This window comes from Myxine glutinosa, chromosome 9 (genome assembly GCF_964187855.1).
Source record: "Myxine glutinosa chromosome 9, kmMyxGlut1.1, whole genome shotgun sequence".
NCBI lineage: Eukaryota > Metazoa > Chordata > Myxini > Myxiniformes > Myxinidae > Myxine > Myxine glutinosa.
This window is the reverse complement of record NC_136269.1, coordinates 105975816-105995389: the sequence shown is the minus strand read 5'-3', so window position 1 is coordinate 105995389 and position 19574 is coordinate 105975816. Positions and strand designations below refer to the sequence as shown.

The window sequence follows — 19574 nt, the reverse complement described above, 5'->3', positions numbered from 1 at the left end:
AGGTGCCTCCATTATGACGTCATAATTCGACAAGTACAAAACTTCATCCGATCAAGATGAAATTTCTTGAGCATAATCTAGGGATAAATTGGTGGAGAAAAAAACAATGATGTCATCGATCACGTGGTTCGGTCGCCATATTTGTTTTAACTTAAAATCCTTAAAAACCACTGAAAGCACATCCTGGCGAGGCTCTGCATTCTCTGATTGCTCTTTCTTGTTGTTCTTGTGGGTCGATTTTTGAATTGTGCACCCATTGGTTGGATAGCTGCCATACCACACCCACATTTGTCGCTTGACTCCAACCAGCATGGCACCGCGATACAATGATATGGCCTACCATCTAGGTTTTCTGGTGGGCCTAACACATAGACCTGCAGGCCTCTGCTGATTATACACTGCCCGGGTTTGTTGCATCAGATTTCCATTGGCTTTGTTTTGGTTGAGTGATATTCGCGATGAGGGACCCCAAAAAATCGAATCACATGTTGAATAATAGTACGCTTTAAACAAGCCAATCAGAATGCACAATAGTCAACACACAGTAATCAAGCGCTATGTTACGCAAATTACTAAAATAATAGCGTTATACAATGTTTGAATGGTCCCAACTTGGGGTTAAGCAAACTGTGACTGTGGTACGAATCAGCTCATTCTGATATAACCGTGGGGAGGATGACATGGATAAGAGGTGTCGAGTTAATATTTCAATAGTGCATTAAATGTGTTTCCCAATTTCGGCGTTCATCTTTTGAGAGTGCTCTAAATCCACATTTCCCAATCGGCCCATTACCGGATTTTGTCGCAGGTAGTGACCACAGTGCGGTCATTCTTGTTCATGAAATGCGAGCCTCGAGACCATGTACTATTGAAGAGTTAAATAATGTAATCGGAAACGAATGTGCTAAAATCGATGTGTCAATGTTAATATACGTTCAAAGAAACGTATATATACAATAATTGATATGTGTATGCATGTCAGTGCTCGCAATTTGAACAATTATTATAATAAAATTGTAAATTAAATATCCTATAATTCTGGACTTTTGAAACATCGTGTACTTTAACATTAATTACAAGGGCATAAGTAGAAAATGAATAAAGATGTGATTTATGGGAATTGTACCTGGATTAGTTAACAAGCCCAAGAGGTTTTGTTTCTCTTTTCATGATTTTTCTTATTTTCTTGTCCTCACTGTTATATCTATAGTTGTCCAAGGTGCTTCGCAGAAGACGGACTCTGTTTTCTTCTGTCCCAGAGGATGCTGGGAAAGAAGTGCAAAGCTTGATGGTTAAAGAGGTGAGAGTAATCATAAGCCAATCTTCTGAGATACAGGCCATGAATGGCTTTTGAGGTGCAGTGGTTTTGGTAGCTGTGGCCTGCACCGATGGTTTCTTAAAATACACTTTGAATTTTCAGAGTAAAAAAAACAACCATAATTGCAGGATGTGGGATTGTAATTTAATTATTGCAGATATTATCTCGAATGCACACCCATTTTAGGGTATTTTATGAAGTAAATAAATTAATATATTCACTTTAAAGTTGAGTGAGTCAATGTGAGAGTGAAAAGTGCAGTGTGGGTTGAAATTGCAAAATATGTTATGATTGCTTTCCTTTCATAAGTTATGACGTCCGATTGGTTTAGGCTAGTGGAAATACATGAATAATTTGTATGCATGCATTTATGCCTGTAAAATATTTATTTCTATTTCCTGGTGCTCTAAAATGATGGTCTGGCATTCAACCAAGGAAGATTTTAGGCTGGAATGTTGTCTGGACAATGTCTGTGATCATAAGAGATGAATGGTTATTGGAGGCCTGACCACTGCAACTCCTACACCATGTTGTGAATCCTTTATCTGACAGTGTCTCAAGAGCTACACATGCAACTGGCAGGTGGTTGAGTTCCGGTACAGCGACTACACAGGGGATTTCCGACAACTGCCTCAGTATGTGCAGATTAATTAGTTGAATTATAGAATGTTGTTCGTATAATATATATATACTAGCGGGGTCACCCGTGGGAATCCCACGGGCATGGATGTGTGTGACATTTCGACATATTGAGTTAGATGCTGCACCTGCACATTCAGTTATATAAAATGGTTACTGGCAATAATTGATCACATCCACAAATGATGTAATCCACACAATTTATGTACTTTACATAACGTTAATAGGAATACATACATGCCCGTGTAGATGGGAAATACAGTTTGTTTGAAAGAAATCACAAATATCAGAAGAAAGTTTTAAAAATTTAGAACTATTCTCACTCAGAGTTAAACAACACCGTAATATTATGCGGTTGCTTCAACGTTTTCGTTGAATTATATGTCATCATTGTGAGATTTTTTTGGAATTTTTTTTTTTGAAATGAGATTTTTAGGCAAAACGGCAAAAAAGCAACAGAACAGCTGTGAAACAACATCAAAACAGCAGTGAAAAAGCATCAAAACAACAGTGGAAAGCGTCAAAACAGCAGTGAAAAAGCATCAAAACAGCTGAAAAAGCATCAAAACAGCAGTGAAAAAGCATCAAAACAGCAGTGAAAAAGCATCAGAACAGCTGTGAAAAAACAGCACTGAAAAAGCATCAAAACAGCAGTGAAAAAGCATCAAAACAGCAGTAAAAAGCATCAAAACAGCAACAATAGTCCGGTGATTTTTCAATCACCGCAACTAAATGTGTCGGAGTAATTAACTATTTTCCTTCGTGACCTCCTTTTGTTGCCTGAATGGTGTCACTGCAGGACCTCCGGGTAAACAACATTACGGGTGAAGATTCCACTGCGGCCATCAATTTTTCCCTGTTGGCCATTACTGACTACCTTTACCTTGACATCCTCAAATCGTTTAGCACGCGACAATGCAACATATAATTGGCCATGGCTGAAGACGGGTTCTGGTAGGTAAATCCCAACTTTGTGTAATGTTTGACCTTGACTCTTGTTTATTGAGAAAGAGAATGCCACACGAACTGGAAATTGATGGCGTTTGAGTACGAATGGTAGTGTTGTATCGGAAGGTGCAATACTAATCCTGGGTAAAAATGTGCGTGTTCCTTTGTGACTGCCAGAAATTATTTCTCCATCTATTATGTTTGGCAACAATCTTTTAACAACCAATCTTGCACCATTGCACAGTCCCTGTTTCGGATCAAAGTTACGGAGTAACATGATGACAGCACCATCTTTGAGACGAAGTTTGTGCAATGGCATTCCAGAAGGAGTTAATTGATTTAGGAATTCCATAGGATAATTTAGTGCCTCTTCAGGGTCATCACAGACAATGGAATCAGCGCTGAAGTACGTCTTTTCTTCCCCAGGAAATGCATCCAGTATCTCATCGTTGATCACAAATGTGGATTCATTCTTTGGACACAACACGGCTCGTTGTGCCAGCGCATCATAGTTTGAATGGATTTCGTTCAAATTACCAAAAACAGCCTCTGCTAAAGACATGTTGTCTTCTACACAGATACGATCAGGCAGTCGTATTAAATCTGAGTCAGGAATTGTTTCCACAGTCCCATTTCCAACCGACAGTAACCATTTTGAGAATTCTTCGTCATCATTAGCTCTCATGTTTGATTTTAAGTTCAGCAGTTTGAACTTTGGCCACAACTTGCTACGCTTGATGCATGTGGCGATGATTGCTGCAGGTGCAGCGCGAGGTACAACGGGCAAAACCTGCCTGAAGTCCCCACCAAGAAGTAAGACCTTTCCACCAAAAGGAATGTTGTTGCTGGTTACATCCCGGAGACATCGATCAACAGCCGCTAAAGCATATGCTGGAGCCATAGGTGCTTCATCCCAAATGAATAGGTTGGCCTTCCTTAGAGTATCTGCATCTTTACTCGTAGGTGATATGTTGCATGTGGAGTTTTCCAAAATGGGCACTGGCAATTTAAATCGATGGTGCGATGTACGGCCCCCTGCTAGCAATGTTGCTGCAATGCCCGAGTACGCCATTGGAAGAACCAAACGACACTGGCCTTGCAAGATGTGCAGAAGCGTATTATAGAGAAAGGTCTTGCCACTTCCGCTCGGTCCATCAACGAAAAACAACCGGTTGCCTGTGTACTGGTCCCTACAATGAACGGCCTGTAGGACCTCATCTACAATTTTGATTTGGTCATCATTTAGTAGTTGTCTGTTGTTTTCACCTTTTTCATGTTCATCTCCCGGTACATACTGATAATCATCGCTCGAAAGATCTTCAACAGTGTCTGGAGGTACTGGTAACTGAAATGCTTCCAAGGTCTGTCCATGTCTTAGGAGGAAGGACTGTATTTCTCGCAATGCCATGAAAATACTTTGTTCCAAGATATGGCCGCTGTGCACAAAATCTTCGCAAAGGTCGTTTTTATATTTTTCCCACAGTGCCGACGTGTCTGTTGGTGTGCAGAATATGCATAGGGTTGCAAAAAGAGATCTCAATTGTTGTGGCATGGCAAAGATAACTCCATCAGCTAAGGACCTGTCCCATTCTGTATCATCTTCTGTTAAATGTAATTTCCTGGCTGCATCCTTGTATGTTTCACAAACTGCTCCATCTACGGTTCTGAGATCTTCAAATGATGTTTTACCAGGGCAGTGCAGCAGGAGTACACGAAGATGAAAGCGCTCAATGTCCATAGGGCTTGCCAAAACCATGCGTCCGATAACCTTGTTGCCGCCCCGGCGTCGAAGTTTCCATGTCTTTTGTCCATCTTCAAATACGTAATATTTTGGAATGTCATGGTACAGATAACTTCGTGCCTCAGGGTCTCTCTGGTTTAACTGAAACCAAGCTGTAAGTGTTGTACCCCTATGTCGTACAATGGCTTCTTCCTCGTTACCATCCCTGAACACAACAGTCTGCAATTCAGGTAAGTGTACCGCAAGTCTGGTGATGGAATGGGACTGTTTGTGCATTTCAAATTCCATCAATCTCCATGCTGCCTCTGGGGCACTGACATATCTACAGTCCAAATAGGTCTTTATTTCGTCCACCTCCACTCTCCCGCGCTCTCGAATTTCGATGCTGGCACAGTCATGTCCCTTGTACACATATTTAAATAAGTACTTTATACTCTTTATGCTTGCGCAAACCTCAATGTTGATGTGTGCTCTGTACTTCTTCAGTAAATAAGCATTGAATGGGACGACATGTTGGCAATCAACATCGGTTCCATGAACGGTTATGGTGGGTCCATTTGGGGGACGCTTGTAAAGGGCATAGCCATCTATGCTCGCAAGTGTCTCTGCAGCATACGCTTTTGGAAAGCCTTTACTGCACACTCCATCTTTCACACAAATCGAATGGCGATTTAAATTGCCACACGGACCATGTATCATGTGAGACTTCACCAAGGAATGGATCTCTGGTGACTCATTTGAATTAGGAATTTGTGCGGAAACAATTCTGTCAATGTCTTCAGCGGTACAAATTTTATCTTCTTGGCACAGCATGAGTAATATGTGGGCATGCGGTAGGCCACGCTTCTGATACTCGACGACGTAGAGAAATGCACGTACTTTGCCCAACACGTGCTTCTTCGTTATATCGTCGATTAACTCTTTTAATTTCAGATGAAACACGCGTGCCACTAAATCTGGTCTGCCTTCAGCTCGTTGGTGTTGGCCGATGTTTTCTTGTATCTCTGTCCATTTTGGATTACACGTGAACGTGATGAAAAGATCTGGTTTTCCGAATTTGCGAACAATGGCCATAGCATCTTGGTAGTTCTGCTGCATAGCTCTGGGACTCCCTGCAAAACTCGACGGCAAAATGACGATACGACCGACAGGACGTTGGTTATCAGCAGCAACGTTCTGGACGTGGTCCAGTAGTCCTCTGTATTCCATGGCTCTAAGGGTTTCCTGATTTTGTTTGAAGTATTGCAGTCGATTTGCTTCTGCCTTGCAATAACCGTCGACAACATACTGCTGGAACAATTTCCCCGAAGAATGGATAGTGCTGAATTCATTTCGAATAGCCAGTCGGTAGGCATAGAATTCACGATGAGTTACCTTGTTTCGAACCGCAGTCTGTCGCTGGTGAGGCATGTTTATCATCCATCCAGGCTCGCCATGTGGAAAGAGAATGGGATATGTCATGGGATCAATGTGAGAGGAAAGTGGAGAGAGATTGTGTAAGCCCTGGTCATGCAAATGAACCTGGAAATCCCTGTTTGCAGGTGGTTCACCATCTTGTCCACTAACGAAGACAGCAGCAATTTCATCAGCAGTTGGTATGTTGTAACGTCTTTGGTCGTCTGCACACAGTCGACGAAAATGCATTTCCAAGGTAGAAGGGAGGCGATCTTCAAGGACAGCTTTCCTGATTTCTTCCTGTTCACGCTCGAACATAGTCTTGTAACATGTGACATAAGGATTAACGTCAGATAGTATGTTGTGCAGTTCTGCCATCAATTCTTGCAAGCATCTGTGATTCTCAGGTCGATTCATACGTTCCTTTGTAGCTTGAGCTGTATCCAAAATAAATAATTGTGCAAATTGTGCTTGTTCATGTACATGTGATGGATGTAATGGACCACAGCGATGGTAAATTTGACCGTGGATTTTGAAACAGTATGGTCCATTTCCTGGAGGAGATGAGATCTGAGCACCCATTGATGCAAAAGCTAATGCCGAATTGTAATTCCGGATATTGTCTCGGAAGTTGCGACATTTTCCATCGTCACCCTGATAAAGTTGTTGCAGTCGAGCAGGTACGGCAAATAGTGGAGGCAATTTAACTTTTCCCTTGGAACAACACAGTGTAAATCCATCCCCTTGTCCTGTTGATTCATTTGTGAAATGGTGTGCAGAACAGTACACACATGGTGACGTCATTGGACCGCATTTATGCTCTTGAACAATATTATCGGATACTTCGGCCGGATCCATTATGGCTGCGGTTGTATATGTTTGCTGAGCACTCCAACGTCTTTGTTGCTCAGCATGCCGTGCGAGTCTGTGTTGGCGTTCATCGACGGTCTCGTTCTCGCACCTCATCGTTGTTGCAGCAGCATCCTGTGCGAGTCTGTGTTCACGTTCGTCGAGGGTCTCGTTCTCCCTCCTCATCGTTGTTGCAGCAGCATCCTGTGCGAGTCTGTGTTCACGTTCGTCGAGGGTCTCGTTCTCCCTCCTCATCGTTGTTGCAGCAGCATCCTGTGCGAGTCTGTGTTCACGTTCGTCGAGGGTCTCGTTCTCCCTCCTCATCGTTGTTGCAGCAGCATCCTGTGCGAGTCTGTGTTCACGTTCGTCGAGGGTCTCGTTCTCCCTCCTCATCGTTGTTGCAGCAGCATCCTGTGCGAGTCTGTGTTCACGTTCGTCGAGGGTCTCGTTCTCCCTCCTCATCGTTGTTGCAGCAGCATCCTGTGCGAGTCTGTGTTCACGTTCGTCGAGGGTCTCGTTCTCCATCCTCATCGTTGTTGCAGCAGCATCCTGTGCGAGTCTGTGTTCACGTTCGTCGAGGGTCTCGTTCTCCCTCCTCATCGTTGTTGCAGCAGCATCCTGTGCGAGTCGGTGTTCACGTTCCTCAACTGTCTCGTTCTCCTGTCTCATTCGTTTTCTTGCTGCAACCTGTTCAAGTCTGCATTGACGTTCGACGACGGACTCGTTCTCCCGTCTCATTCGTTTTCTGGCTGCATCCTGTTCAAGTCTGCATTGACGTTCGACGACGGACTCGTTCGCCCTTCTCATTCGTTTTCTAGCTGCATCCTGTTCAGGTCTGCGTTCTTCATCCATTTTGGAAATGGAAGTTTCCACGCACCGCATGAATTGTCACGATCCTCAATAGGAAGTGTCTCATAATTATCAAATGACAAATGGCAAGTAAATTACATTGTGAAAATTTAATATTTCAAATAGACCTATTTAAAGTGTATGCGCAAATAACTAATAAATAAAAAAACGAAGAAATATGTCTCGGTAATTTCCTGAACTCGGTAATTTCTCGGTAATTTTACTTCCGGCTAAAAATGTTGAATGAAATAAAAACGAAGAAATATATGTCGTTTTGTGACGACTGTCACCAAAGGTAAACGGTGAATTCACTCGGTTTATTCGGTTCGGCTCGGTTTAAAGAAAAAGCGATAATGTCGAAATGTTGACGTCTGTGTCATGTTGGGCGGTGTATGATACTTGTTGGCTGTTGGGCGGTGATATGGTGTATTTTTAAAAATATATCTCTGCGTTTTCCCGCGTTGCTGACACCGAGTCTAAAACCATGATGGTGAGTTATATTGGAGATAAAGGCGTGAGAGAGACTCAATGGCCTTGAAGTTACAGGCATTTGAGAATTCATTTCGTTCTATAAACGGCAACTTTCATCGGATTTTCTTCTCGTTTTTTTTCAACCGAGTCTAAAACTATGTTAGCGACTGTGAAAAATGAAATGATATATCGAATTTAAAATAGATATCGACACATTGCCGTCGGTGTCATGTTGGGCGGTGTATGATACACCATGACGCGATTTTAAAAAATATATCTGCATTTTCCCGCGTGTGTGGAATGTTTGTGGAAAATTAAAGATTTCAAATAAACCTATTTAAAGTGTATGCGCACATAACTAATAAAAAAAACGAAGAAATATCTCTCGGTAATTTCCTGAAACATATTTTACTTCCGGCTAATATGTTGAATGAAATAAAAACGAAGAAATATATGTCGGCATCATTGTTGACGTTTTTGTGACGACTATCATCAAACGAAATAGTAATATATCATAACGGAAAAGCAAAAGCGAATTTTTAATATATATCGACACATTGCCGGCGGTGTCATGTTGGGCGGTGTATGATACACCATGACGCGATTTTAAAAAATATATCTCTGCATTTTCCCGCGTGTGTGGATTGTTCTCAATTATTGCTGACACCGAGTCTAAAAGTAAAACCATCGATAAAAATGAAATCATATGGTGAGTTAGATTGGAGATAAAGGCGTGAGAGAGACTCAATGGCCTTGAAGTTACAGGCCTTTGAGAATTCATTTCGTTCTATAAACGGCAACTTTCATTGGATTTTCTTCCCGTTTTTTTTCAACCGAGTCTAAAACTATGTTAGCGACTGTGAAAAATGAAATGATTTATCGAATTTGATTTGAAATAAAACTGGGGGAGAGCAAGACACCACGGGCCTACAAAACAGGACTCAAAGCTATGCGAGTTAATAAAATGGTGGATATTTGTTTATAGCCACTCCCAGAATGGGTGGAGCTATGGGTGGAGCTACTCTGCAAACCGAGTAAGCCACACCCCGGACAGACACCCAACAGATAGACAGACAGACAGACAGACAGAATCATCTACGGCTATTATAATATAGATATATTGTAAAGGATAGCACACTGAGCAGAAAAATAATTTAAAATTCTTTATTAATAGCCTGACGATTCGAGAACAAACTAGTTCTCTTCCTCATAGGTATTGAGTTTTGTGTTAACCGTTAAGTTCCATTGGGGACGGTTCACGTCATGGATTGGTCCAAGTCCTTCCCAATCACAGGGCTTCCCTGCATTCAAATGACTGCCGTTTTTTACGCTGTAATTGATTGCGCAGTGCTTTGTATGTGGGGGTGTAATTCGATGTGTCAGTTGATGGATGTTTTTATCAGAGTACCAGGCCTCAATAATCTCGCGATTCACTCTCGCGATTCACAATAATCTCGCAATAATCACACTCTCGCAATAATCACACTCTCGCAATAATCTCGCGATTCACTCAAAGATCCTGTGCCAAGGATCGTGGTCTGATTCCATGAGAATGTGTGTTGGTGTGTGTGTATCTGAGTCACAACCAATGACAACCTGTCTTGTCGTTTTATAGTGCGCGCGTTGGTGTTCAGTTAGCCTTGTGGTTAAGCGTTTTGATGTTTGGCCCACATAATTGGCTTCACAATCTTCACATTGTTTGTTGTCGATGACATTCTTTCTGTCAAATTTGTACTCCTGGTCTTTTGGCTTTGACAGTTGTGGTTTGTGGGTGATGTTGATGTTGTACTCACGTAGAATGCGGCTTGTGGTTTCAGAAGCGTGTTGTATGTATGGAAGTGCCACCGTGTGTGGATGTGTGGTTGGATTGTTGTTGCCGTAGTTGGATTGACGGCGACGAGATTTGATAAATGCATTTTGGATAAATTTTGAGAGTGAACCGCGAGATTATCGAGGCCTGGTACTCTGATTAAAAACTCCGTCAACCGACACATCGACTTACATCCCACATACAAAGCACTGCGCAATCAATTACAACGTCAAAAACGATAGAGTCATTTGAATGCAGGGAGGCCCTGTGATTGGCAAGGACTTGGACCAATCCATGACCTGAACCGTCCCCAACGGAACTTAACGGTTAACACAACCCTCAACACCTCTGAGGAAGGGAACTAGTTTGTTCTTGAAACGTCAGGCCATTAATGAAGAATTTTAAATTATTTTACTGCTCAGTGTGCTATCCTTTACAATATGAATCCTGAGCTGCAAATCTTTCGACATCGGGTACCCCTGCTAGTTTATGATATAAACTATTTGAACTGACAATTCAGGATCAAAGTAAAGTGGTTTCATGTCAATCTGTTTCCCCATGCACTCATTGAGTTAAACTGAAAATGGCTATTTATATAATGTGTGATCAGGTATGACATCAACGGTACCTCCTTTTTGATAAAGATAACAACGAAAATGTATTTACACTGCAAACTTATTCATTTTATGGAATATTCTTGCGTATTTTCTTAGCATGCAAAAAAACTTGATGATTCATTCCTATTTGCATTGGTACAGGTGAAATCATCTACAAACATAATCTTTGGGAAGGTTTTTGTTTGTAGATGTTGTGACTATTTTTGTCCATTTTTTGTCATGGATTACAATTGACCAACAATTTACAATATTAATACCAGCATCTCGTACCCCTGATACAATATTAATTCCCCTACCCCTCATACCTCCCCACACCCATTATTTGTCCAAGTCTCCCTTTATTTTGTCCTTCAACCCTGCTGTTGGTGTATTCCACCTCTCCTGTTCTTTTTGTTATGTTGCATCCTGATCTGCCCCTTGACCTGGCATACAAAAAAAACCCAACAATAAAAGTAATAATATAAGTATTTAATTTTTAATAATCATCATGATCTTTTGAAACATTTTCTTTTTTGGTAGGAGATCCTCATCTTCTGATCGCCTTCCTACCCACATCTTTGAGATCGATGAAGATGTAGAGAAAGATGAGGTAATCTTCACTAAAATACGAGCTTTGAATGGAGTTGGTGTGAGGAGGAAACAACATTTAATGGAGTTGTGACCAGATTGTTGCTTCCGGGAAAATTTTTATTTTCCTTTTTATTTTGCCTTTGCTTCCATACATCACATTCATCGCCTTTATCATATTGAATGAATGAATGAATGAATGATCTTTTTAAGGCCATTTTCCCCGCTAGAGCAGGGGTTCGCCTTGCGGGCCCCATGACAATCATGGTTCCCTGTTTGAGGCAGTTTTTATGGCCGGATGCCCTTCCTGACGCCAACCCTTAATCGCCTCCTACGATGCGCAGGGATACGGTGTACCTATTCTAAACTGGGGTACACCCCGCCTTTATCATATTAGCAGGCTTTATCATACCACCGGGTGGGAGTATCATGCTCGGCCCATTTTTGGTGGGCAATGTGCTGCGACAGAGACTTGGAAATGCACTTTGTCATTTTTGGAAGAAATCTTTTGATTACAACTTATCATACTCCATATCATAAGATAAAGGAATTTGATTTGTAATACCGGCTATCACCAAAGGTGGCGCTATTTTCACCACATATCAATTTTTGAGGTTCAGTGACATCCACGTTTGCTGTATTATAGTAAGCGATGGAGGAGTAACAACAACAACAACAACAACAACAACAACAACAGGCAAAAAACAAAACAAGGATGGAGTAGTAAATTAAAGGGATTGCAGGAGGTAAAAGTAATACGCTGTTTTATAAAGGAAATTGTATTATTAAGTGTGTCAGACTCAGCTGATATGTAGCCTGGTTTTGGCTTAGTGGTTAGGGTGCTGGCTTGGGATCCTAGGATCCTGGGTTCGAATCGAGTTGTTAGGGTTAGACTCAGCCTGTCATCCTTCCGAGGTCGGCATATTGAGTACCATTTCACTGGTAATTCCCTGTGTGTTGCAAGAGGCAACTAACAGGGTTGGTGGCAGGAAGGGCCATAAAACATTGCTTCAAAAAGGGGACCACGGTGCCCCAAAAAAGGCCAACCCCTGCTCTGCATGGAAAAATGGCCTCTAAAGGTGGTTCATCACAGGGAGGCAAAGAAAGGTTCATTCCAAACTCTTTTAGTGAATGCAGTGATATCCTGCAATTCCAAATGTGATGTTTTCCAGCGATGTGTGGCCCTGAAACACCAACGCAGAGGGGACTGGCTATTCAAGCTCCCCAAGCAACTAAGTGATAATTTTATCATACATTATATGTACAACGTGGCTTCATCAGGTGGGTTCTATGCTACCGCCACCTCAACACTCTCCGAAACATTCATGGTCATCGGCTCAATTTCAGCATCTATTGAAATGGGCAGAACAACCCAAGTTTTGTGGAAGAGCAGATACAAAAGGGGAATAGAAGGTTAGAAATGAGAGAGCAAAGCTTAACAGGAAATTGATTTCGCACAGAAACTTGGTCATAGAATAAAAGTGAAGTACAATGTTGTGCAATGTGTCAGCAGAGAGATAAAAACAAGTGGAAAATGAATAAATAATTGCACATGCGCACGCATACATATCAGCTGAGTCTGACCACCATTAGAGGCCATTTTCCCCCCGCAGAGCAGGGGTTGGCCTTTTTCGGGCACCGTGGTCCCCTTTTTGAAGCGATGTTTTATGGCCGGATGCCCTTCCTGCCGCCAACCCTGTTAGTCGCCTTTTGCGACACACACGGAATTACCAGTGAACTGGTACTGTGAAAGACACCCTGTGATGGGTCTAAAAAAAAATCAAGTGCCTTATTCTTGCACCAGTCACAAGAATCATGGTGGTGTTTTTTCTGGTATCTGTGTTCTTCACAAAGGTCAACGATCACTATTCTTCTTTTCTTTTCCTTAAGTATCTTCTCCACAGTCGTTTCACACAAAGTGTACGAAATTGAATTTGGAAAATAGCTTTTTACATGAGAACTCAAACATTGTAAAACAAATATTTGAAAAGAAAGTCATGCAACCAGAAACGAGCACACAAATAACTATGAAAGAACAATATGCATGCAACATGTGCGCTCATCATTCAAGACATCAATAAGTGATCCAGTGATGGCCTCCCTTTAGCTAGAGCAAAGCGTGTACATGATTGTGCCCTTCGTTTTGATCTCCATGTGGTAACATCACCTGCTAGTGCAACTGTCTTTGTCACTGCCATTGTCAATTGGCTTTTTCCTCTTGTCTCATCGGCCTTTTTTTGCCAGCGGGCATCCTTTGCAAGGTTGAATTTCTTCCCATATAGCCTTAGCTTTGAATAATAGATATGGAACCTTTTACCAACTCATTCATTGTTCATTCTGCTATCTAGAGCTTTGCATGAAGTTGTTTTCAATAAGGCCATATTCTGTAAATGCTTCTCTAACTCTATAGACTGCACCAGCCTTCCTTTTAGTCTTTTTCTCTGCGTTTGTTTTTCCCATTTTGATGCCCTCGACTCTTCTATATGATTTTTCTTAAATCTTATTATAACAGAGCAAACGTATGTGGTTATGTATGTTTATATGCGACTAAAACGTTTTCTTCTTCTTCAAATAAAATTCACACCCAAAACACAGTCCTTGAACTCTTAATTACGTTTAGACTGCTGAGACCCCTCAGACCTTTGACGACCCTTTAAGACCCCCAAGACCCTTAAGGCCACCAAGACCCCTGAAGACCCCAAAGACCCCAGACACCCCAAAGACCCAAAAATACCTTTCAAGGCCCTGAGGATCCAAAAGACCCTTGTTATGGATTTGTCACTTCCGTCTTTGTTGTTTTCATCTACTTGAAGCATTTCTAGTTTCAGGTACTATTAATTGTTACGGTTTCGGTGTGAAATGGAGATAACTGTCTTCAAAGGTAAAAATAGTGTTTCAGAAGAATAACGAAATGGGTGAAGAAGAAACCGGAAGAAGAAGAGGAAGAGGCATGCGATAGGATCGAGAAAGATCAGAGGAGAAAAGGCTTATCTGCTTCGTGGTGGCGAGCGGACCTTGTGGACATTGGTCGCGAGCGAATGTTGGTTTCCCCGGGAGAGGGATTCCCGTGACAGTGTCGTTATTGCTGTTGCAAATAAACCTGCGTGACGGGTTTTGGTTCCGAGAGTGAATCATCGTTGGAGAGCAAGCTGACGCCTCCATTATCGGCCAGTCCACCATTTCACCTCGCACAAGCCCTTCGCCCGGTTCCACGTGTGTGTCGTGGGTTTTCCTGGAGCGACCTCAGCGTGGGAACCGCTGATTGTTCATGTCAGCTTCATTGTCGGGTGAACTGAAGGTGTGAGTTCTCCACTCACCTTTTTGGGTGAATCATTACCGGACCGACTTCAGCCCGACCTCTCAACAAGCAGCTCTTCTGCAGCTTTGACTGTCGACCGACCTGGGTTCAGGTCTCAGTACGACCTTTTCGTGTGATCGCCAGAGCGGGGGTCGACTTTGGCCTTGTGTCGTGACACCGTGACTTTGGGGAATGTTACAGTTCGCTCACATTGGAGTACTGTGAGTTATTGATTTAGGAAATATTGGTGGTACCATCATAGGAATTGTATGGTTTATGATGTGCAAGTGAGAGTTTCCTTGTACTTGCGTTAAATGTTATTATTGTGTGAGTTTGAATACAATAATTGGTTTTGTATCAATTGCTTGGTGTGGTTCTACCATTGGTCATTGGGACACACACATAATAGCACATCTTTCTGCCGTGACTCCTTTCGAGGCTCAGAGGTACACCGTGGCCGGGGTTTGGGGAGGAGCACGTAACACCCTGAATACCCAAATGGCCCCGATGACCCAAAACACCCCGAAGACCCAAAACACCCCGAAGACCCAAAACACCCTGAAGACCACGAAGACCCTTAAAGACCCCAAAGACCCAAAATACCCTTAAAGGCCCAGAGGATCCAAAAGACCCTGAAGACACAAATGGCCCCAAAGACCCAAAAGACCCTGAATACCCAAAACACCCTAAAGACCCCGAAGACGCAAAACACCCTGAAGACCACGAAGACCCTTAAAGACCCCAAAGACCCAAAATACCCTTAAAGGCCCAGAGGATCCAAAAGACCCTGAAGATGCAAATGGCCCCAAAGACCCAAAAGACCCTGAATACCCAAAACACCCTAAAGACCCCAAAGACCCAAAACACCCCAAAGACCCAAAAGATTCTTAAAGACTCAGAGGAATTAAAAGACCCAAAATACCCCGAAGACTCAAAAGACCCTGAAGACCCAAAATACCCTTAAAGGCCCAGCGGATCCAAAAGACCCTGAAGACCCAAATGGTCCTGAAGACCCAAAACACCATAAAGACCCTGAAGACCACGAAGACCCTTAAAGACCCCAAAGACCCAAAATACCCTTAAAGGCCCAGAGGATCCAAAAGACCCTGAAGACGCAAATGGCCCCAAAGACCCAAAAGATCCTGAATACCCAAAACACCCTAAAGACCCCAAAGACCCAAAACACCCCAAAGACCCAAAAGATTCTTAAAGACTCAGAGGAATTAAAAGACCCAAAATACCCCAAATACCCAAAACACCCCAAATACCCAAAATACCCTTAAAGGCCCAGCGGATCCAAAAGACCCTGAAGACCCAAATGGTCCTGAAGACCCAAAACACCATAAAGACCCTGAAGACCAAAAGTCACCGAAATAGTCAAAGAGGACTATCCCTCTGAAACTACGTGTGGTGAGGCGCGCGTAGTGCGCCAAGTCACGCTAGTAAGTGCAATAAAATTACTTGTAGGAAAGGGCCATTGGGCCAATATTGTCTGTGTTGCATCTCCATCCCATCTTTCACCTATTGCATTGTAGCATTCACATTTTCTTTCTTGTGGACACTGGTGTAATAGTTTAACAAAATTTGGGCCTCCCTAGCAAATTCCATACCAGCCTTATGCTTCAAAACACATTGTAATGTGATTTACATTCAGTAATTTATCAAACTGTGGGATTTTGATTCGAATTATTCTTCCTTCCACATGTGATGCACAAGGTGGGAATGCAATTTTGCACTGGGCCATCCATTTTCTTGGAACTGTATTGCTCATGGAATGTGGTGATGAATAAGTAAACTAAGTTATGCAATTATTTTGCTGTATTTCAGTCTCTTAATTGATCATGCAGTCATCCCTTAAGCTGGCAGGGGTCCCAATTAGTAGCTGGCAGGGGTCCCATTGTGCTTGGTCGTTAATGCCCTGCCTAACGACTTCATACTCAAATTGCGTGTACAGTGCTTTAAATTTCTCCTTCGTTAGTCATGCTCATTGTCTATGCCAATGCGCATGGAATTTGGCATAGCTACTCTGTGGATGTAAACCTGCTGTCTGACCGATAAGGCACCAGAGTTGGGCACTAATCTGAAGGACTTTGAAATAGCTGCTCCTCGTCATCTCGGGGTGCAATTCCTGAAATTCCCCCTCCTTGTTAAGCTACAGTATGTTCAATAACCTCTGGGTACTTTAGCTTGATGTATTTGCTATGATTTCAAATTTATCATATTGTACTTGTCAAGTCTGTGTTTCAGGCTCTGCCACGGACCATTGGTCTAGACTGCGGTGAGGTGGTTCCAGAGTTTCCACTCGGGGGTCGAATTTTGTAGAGCCAGTTCACACAGGAATTATTATTTTTCGAAGGTGCCGGCACCAATTCACTGCTCTTTGAGAAAGAAATTGTGGGATCTTTCGTGTCCATTCTGCCAGCAATGAGTACTTAACATCCCATCTGATGTATGGCACACTTTTTGAAGCACCGCCTGTCTGCTTAAAACCAGTCTGACAGCTTATTGTCGATACAGGAATCATACATACCCTGACTAGACAGCACAATGTATATTTTGATAATCACTCAACACTATCAATTTCCCCATGCCGCATAAGGGGTTAGGGATGGAGATGGCAAAAATGCGAATGGCCTCTTCCGACATCGATCCGGCAAGCTGTGCGCAACAATTCACATTTATTGCCACATCTGATGCAATTTTAATGTTCTAATGGTGGTAAGATTCCACATTTGAAACTGTTTGTTCGATATATGTAGCTTTTTGATGCCTGGTGTCAAAGCCAGTGACCAATTGCAAATTTCTAGGATTTAAGATGGTTTCCTTTTTTAAGGAGCCAAATTGAATGAAAAGCTTTGTTATTTCATTGTTTTTGATGGTATATCCTGGAGTCTCATGAAGTTATGGGTTGTGATCCACATTTCTATCTTGAATGTCTTTGAGAGTATTGGTGTGCTGTCCGCAAGCGCGATATGTTGTTTCTTTCTCCAGGATGCTTCATCGCTGTCTTCTCTCAAGGGTGGAATCACCAAGCAAGGTTGGCTCTACAAGGGCAATTTTAACAGCACCATCAGTGTCACCATGCGGGTAGGAATGGAATTTGTTTTGCTTCTTATTTTTTTTTCTTTAGAGCTTTGCTTACATTTGGATGATTAGATTGCTTCCGCTAGATTGTGAATTGTTGTTTTGGAATTAAATTGGTTTGGTTGTCATAATATCTATGCCCGTCTTTGTCTGAGCTGCTACGATAGTCTCGAGGTATGTGCATTCGCTTCTGAGCTGTCTCGCCTCGGTTTGGGTCTGCAGCCGGTTATAATCTGGCATCCTGGTGTTTTGCATGCAAGACGAAGCATCGATGCGTGCAACATCCTTCAGATGGATGTTGAACTGGGTGACCCATCAGCTAACATTAGTTAGTGGATGTTAAAGATCCCACAGTGTCTTTTGTGAAGAGGAGGCGAGTTATCGCTGGCACACTGGCTAAATGACAAATTCGGGCACCCTCAGTCGTATACTATAACAGAATGGTGGCCCGTCCATGATTGCAACCCAAGCCAAGATATTGTTTTTGGAGAACCTACCCTCTGTAATAAGCATACGTTCGTACCATCGTGGTACCATTCATCCCAGTGTCTATTTCTCTATACTGTACTAACCACCTTTGACCTCTTTTTACCTCTCCTCTCTGCATTGTCTTGCCCCAAATAAACTATGAACTGCTTTTCAACCTTCCCTTTCCTTGTGATCTTGTTCACAATTGCCGCATAAAATTGTTCAAGTCACTCGTTTCCATCCTTCTGTTTAACCCCTTGGAATCGACATCTGATCTTTTTTACTCCCAGATGTTTCCCATAAACATGACCGACTGTCTTTTACAGATAGATTGGCCCTTGCATCCTGTCTTGAATATTTTCTCGTGTCTCGTATATGGAAATTTTGAATGGCGCTATTATTTTCTGATGAGCCACAAACTTAACCAGAGATTTATTGATTGAAATCTTTGGGTGGAAGAAAGCTTTGAATAACTTATTTGAATGAAATCTTTGAATAATTAGCCAATTCTAACTTTTTCCTGTGAACTACTGATTGTACATGAGTGCTCACCACAAATAATATTTTCCTTTTGGTGCATTGCTCGAGTGAGGTATGTCTAGATTCTGCCTCTTCCAAGTCAATGCCAAAAAAACAGCCCAACAAATACAATTGTTGTTGCTACCACTGTGCAAGGCTTATAATAATTGTAACGGTGTTGGGGATTCTGAAGAAATTTGGTGAGACCCCTTTGCCAACATGTCATATTATCAACAGCACCACAAAGCACCGCTCAGTGCCGTGTGCATGCTGCAGAAAAAGGTACTCGATGAAGGAGAATGATAATGTGTAAATTGCTTCCACATTTCAAATAATGCGATTCATTTAGGGTTCTTATAAGCATTGAGTTTGGGGTAGGCATAAATAATACACAATAAGGGCTCATCTACATATTATACACACAGAATGACCAAATTTGACCACATGACCAAACTCCATGTCGTGAAAATCAACCACAGACACGACTTGTACCTTGGGTAGGTTTAATATCATTTAGATCTGTGGTAACATCCTGTAAAATACATTCATGCAATAGACATCAGAATCGGAGTATTACATGGGAAATGACTGATATCAATAGGCAAAGAAAGCAAGTCCGGCATATAGGTGCGTACATACCATTCAAACTACAGGACTATATGTCACAGTAAGTGTCGCTGGAGTGTTCTTGCGCCGCGGTTGTCCCGGGTCTTATAGACGCCCCTTTAGTGGGATGAGCGAGCACTCCCGGGTTCACCTTCAGTATAATTTCACTACATTCTCCCCGCCGTTAAAACTATACTGCCGCTAGGCAGGTCGCAAGCAAGCGTCAGCAATAATCGAATGGGGTACGTCAATCCACATCAGTCGGTCCACCCGTAGCGGTCGGGGCGGCGAACTACCCTGCCAGTTCGTGTCCGGAGACTACCGGGTACGGCGTCCCCAAGCCCGGAGTCCCCCGCGTCGGAATAGCTGCCGGAGGTGGGTGTCGGAGGGGGCAC

The 19574-nt window shown here is 42.6% G+C and overlaps 1 protein-coding gene across 6 annotated transcripts in view; it reads left to right on the top strand.

Moving 5' to 3' along the window:
* Positions 1–19574, top strand: part of DOCK9 (dedicator of cytokinesis 9) — a 287811-nt gene that overhangs the window by 123811 nt on the left and 144426 nt on the right. For all 6 annotated transcript variants that reach the window (XM_068128621.2, XM_068128622.2, XM_068128618.2 and 3 more), the window contains exons 3-6: positions 1211–1300; positions 1871–1953; positions 11157–11226; positions 17494–17589. In XM_068128621.2, coding sequence (XP_067984722.1) covers positions 1211–1300; positions 1871–1953; positions 11157–11226; positions 17494–17589 — 339 coding nt within the window. The remainder of the gene's footprint in view (positions 1–1210; positions 1301–1870; positions 1954–11156; positions 11227–17493; positions 17590–19574) is intronic.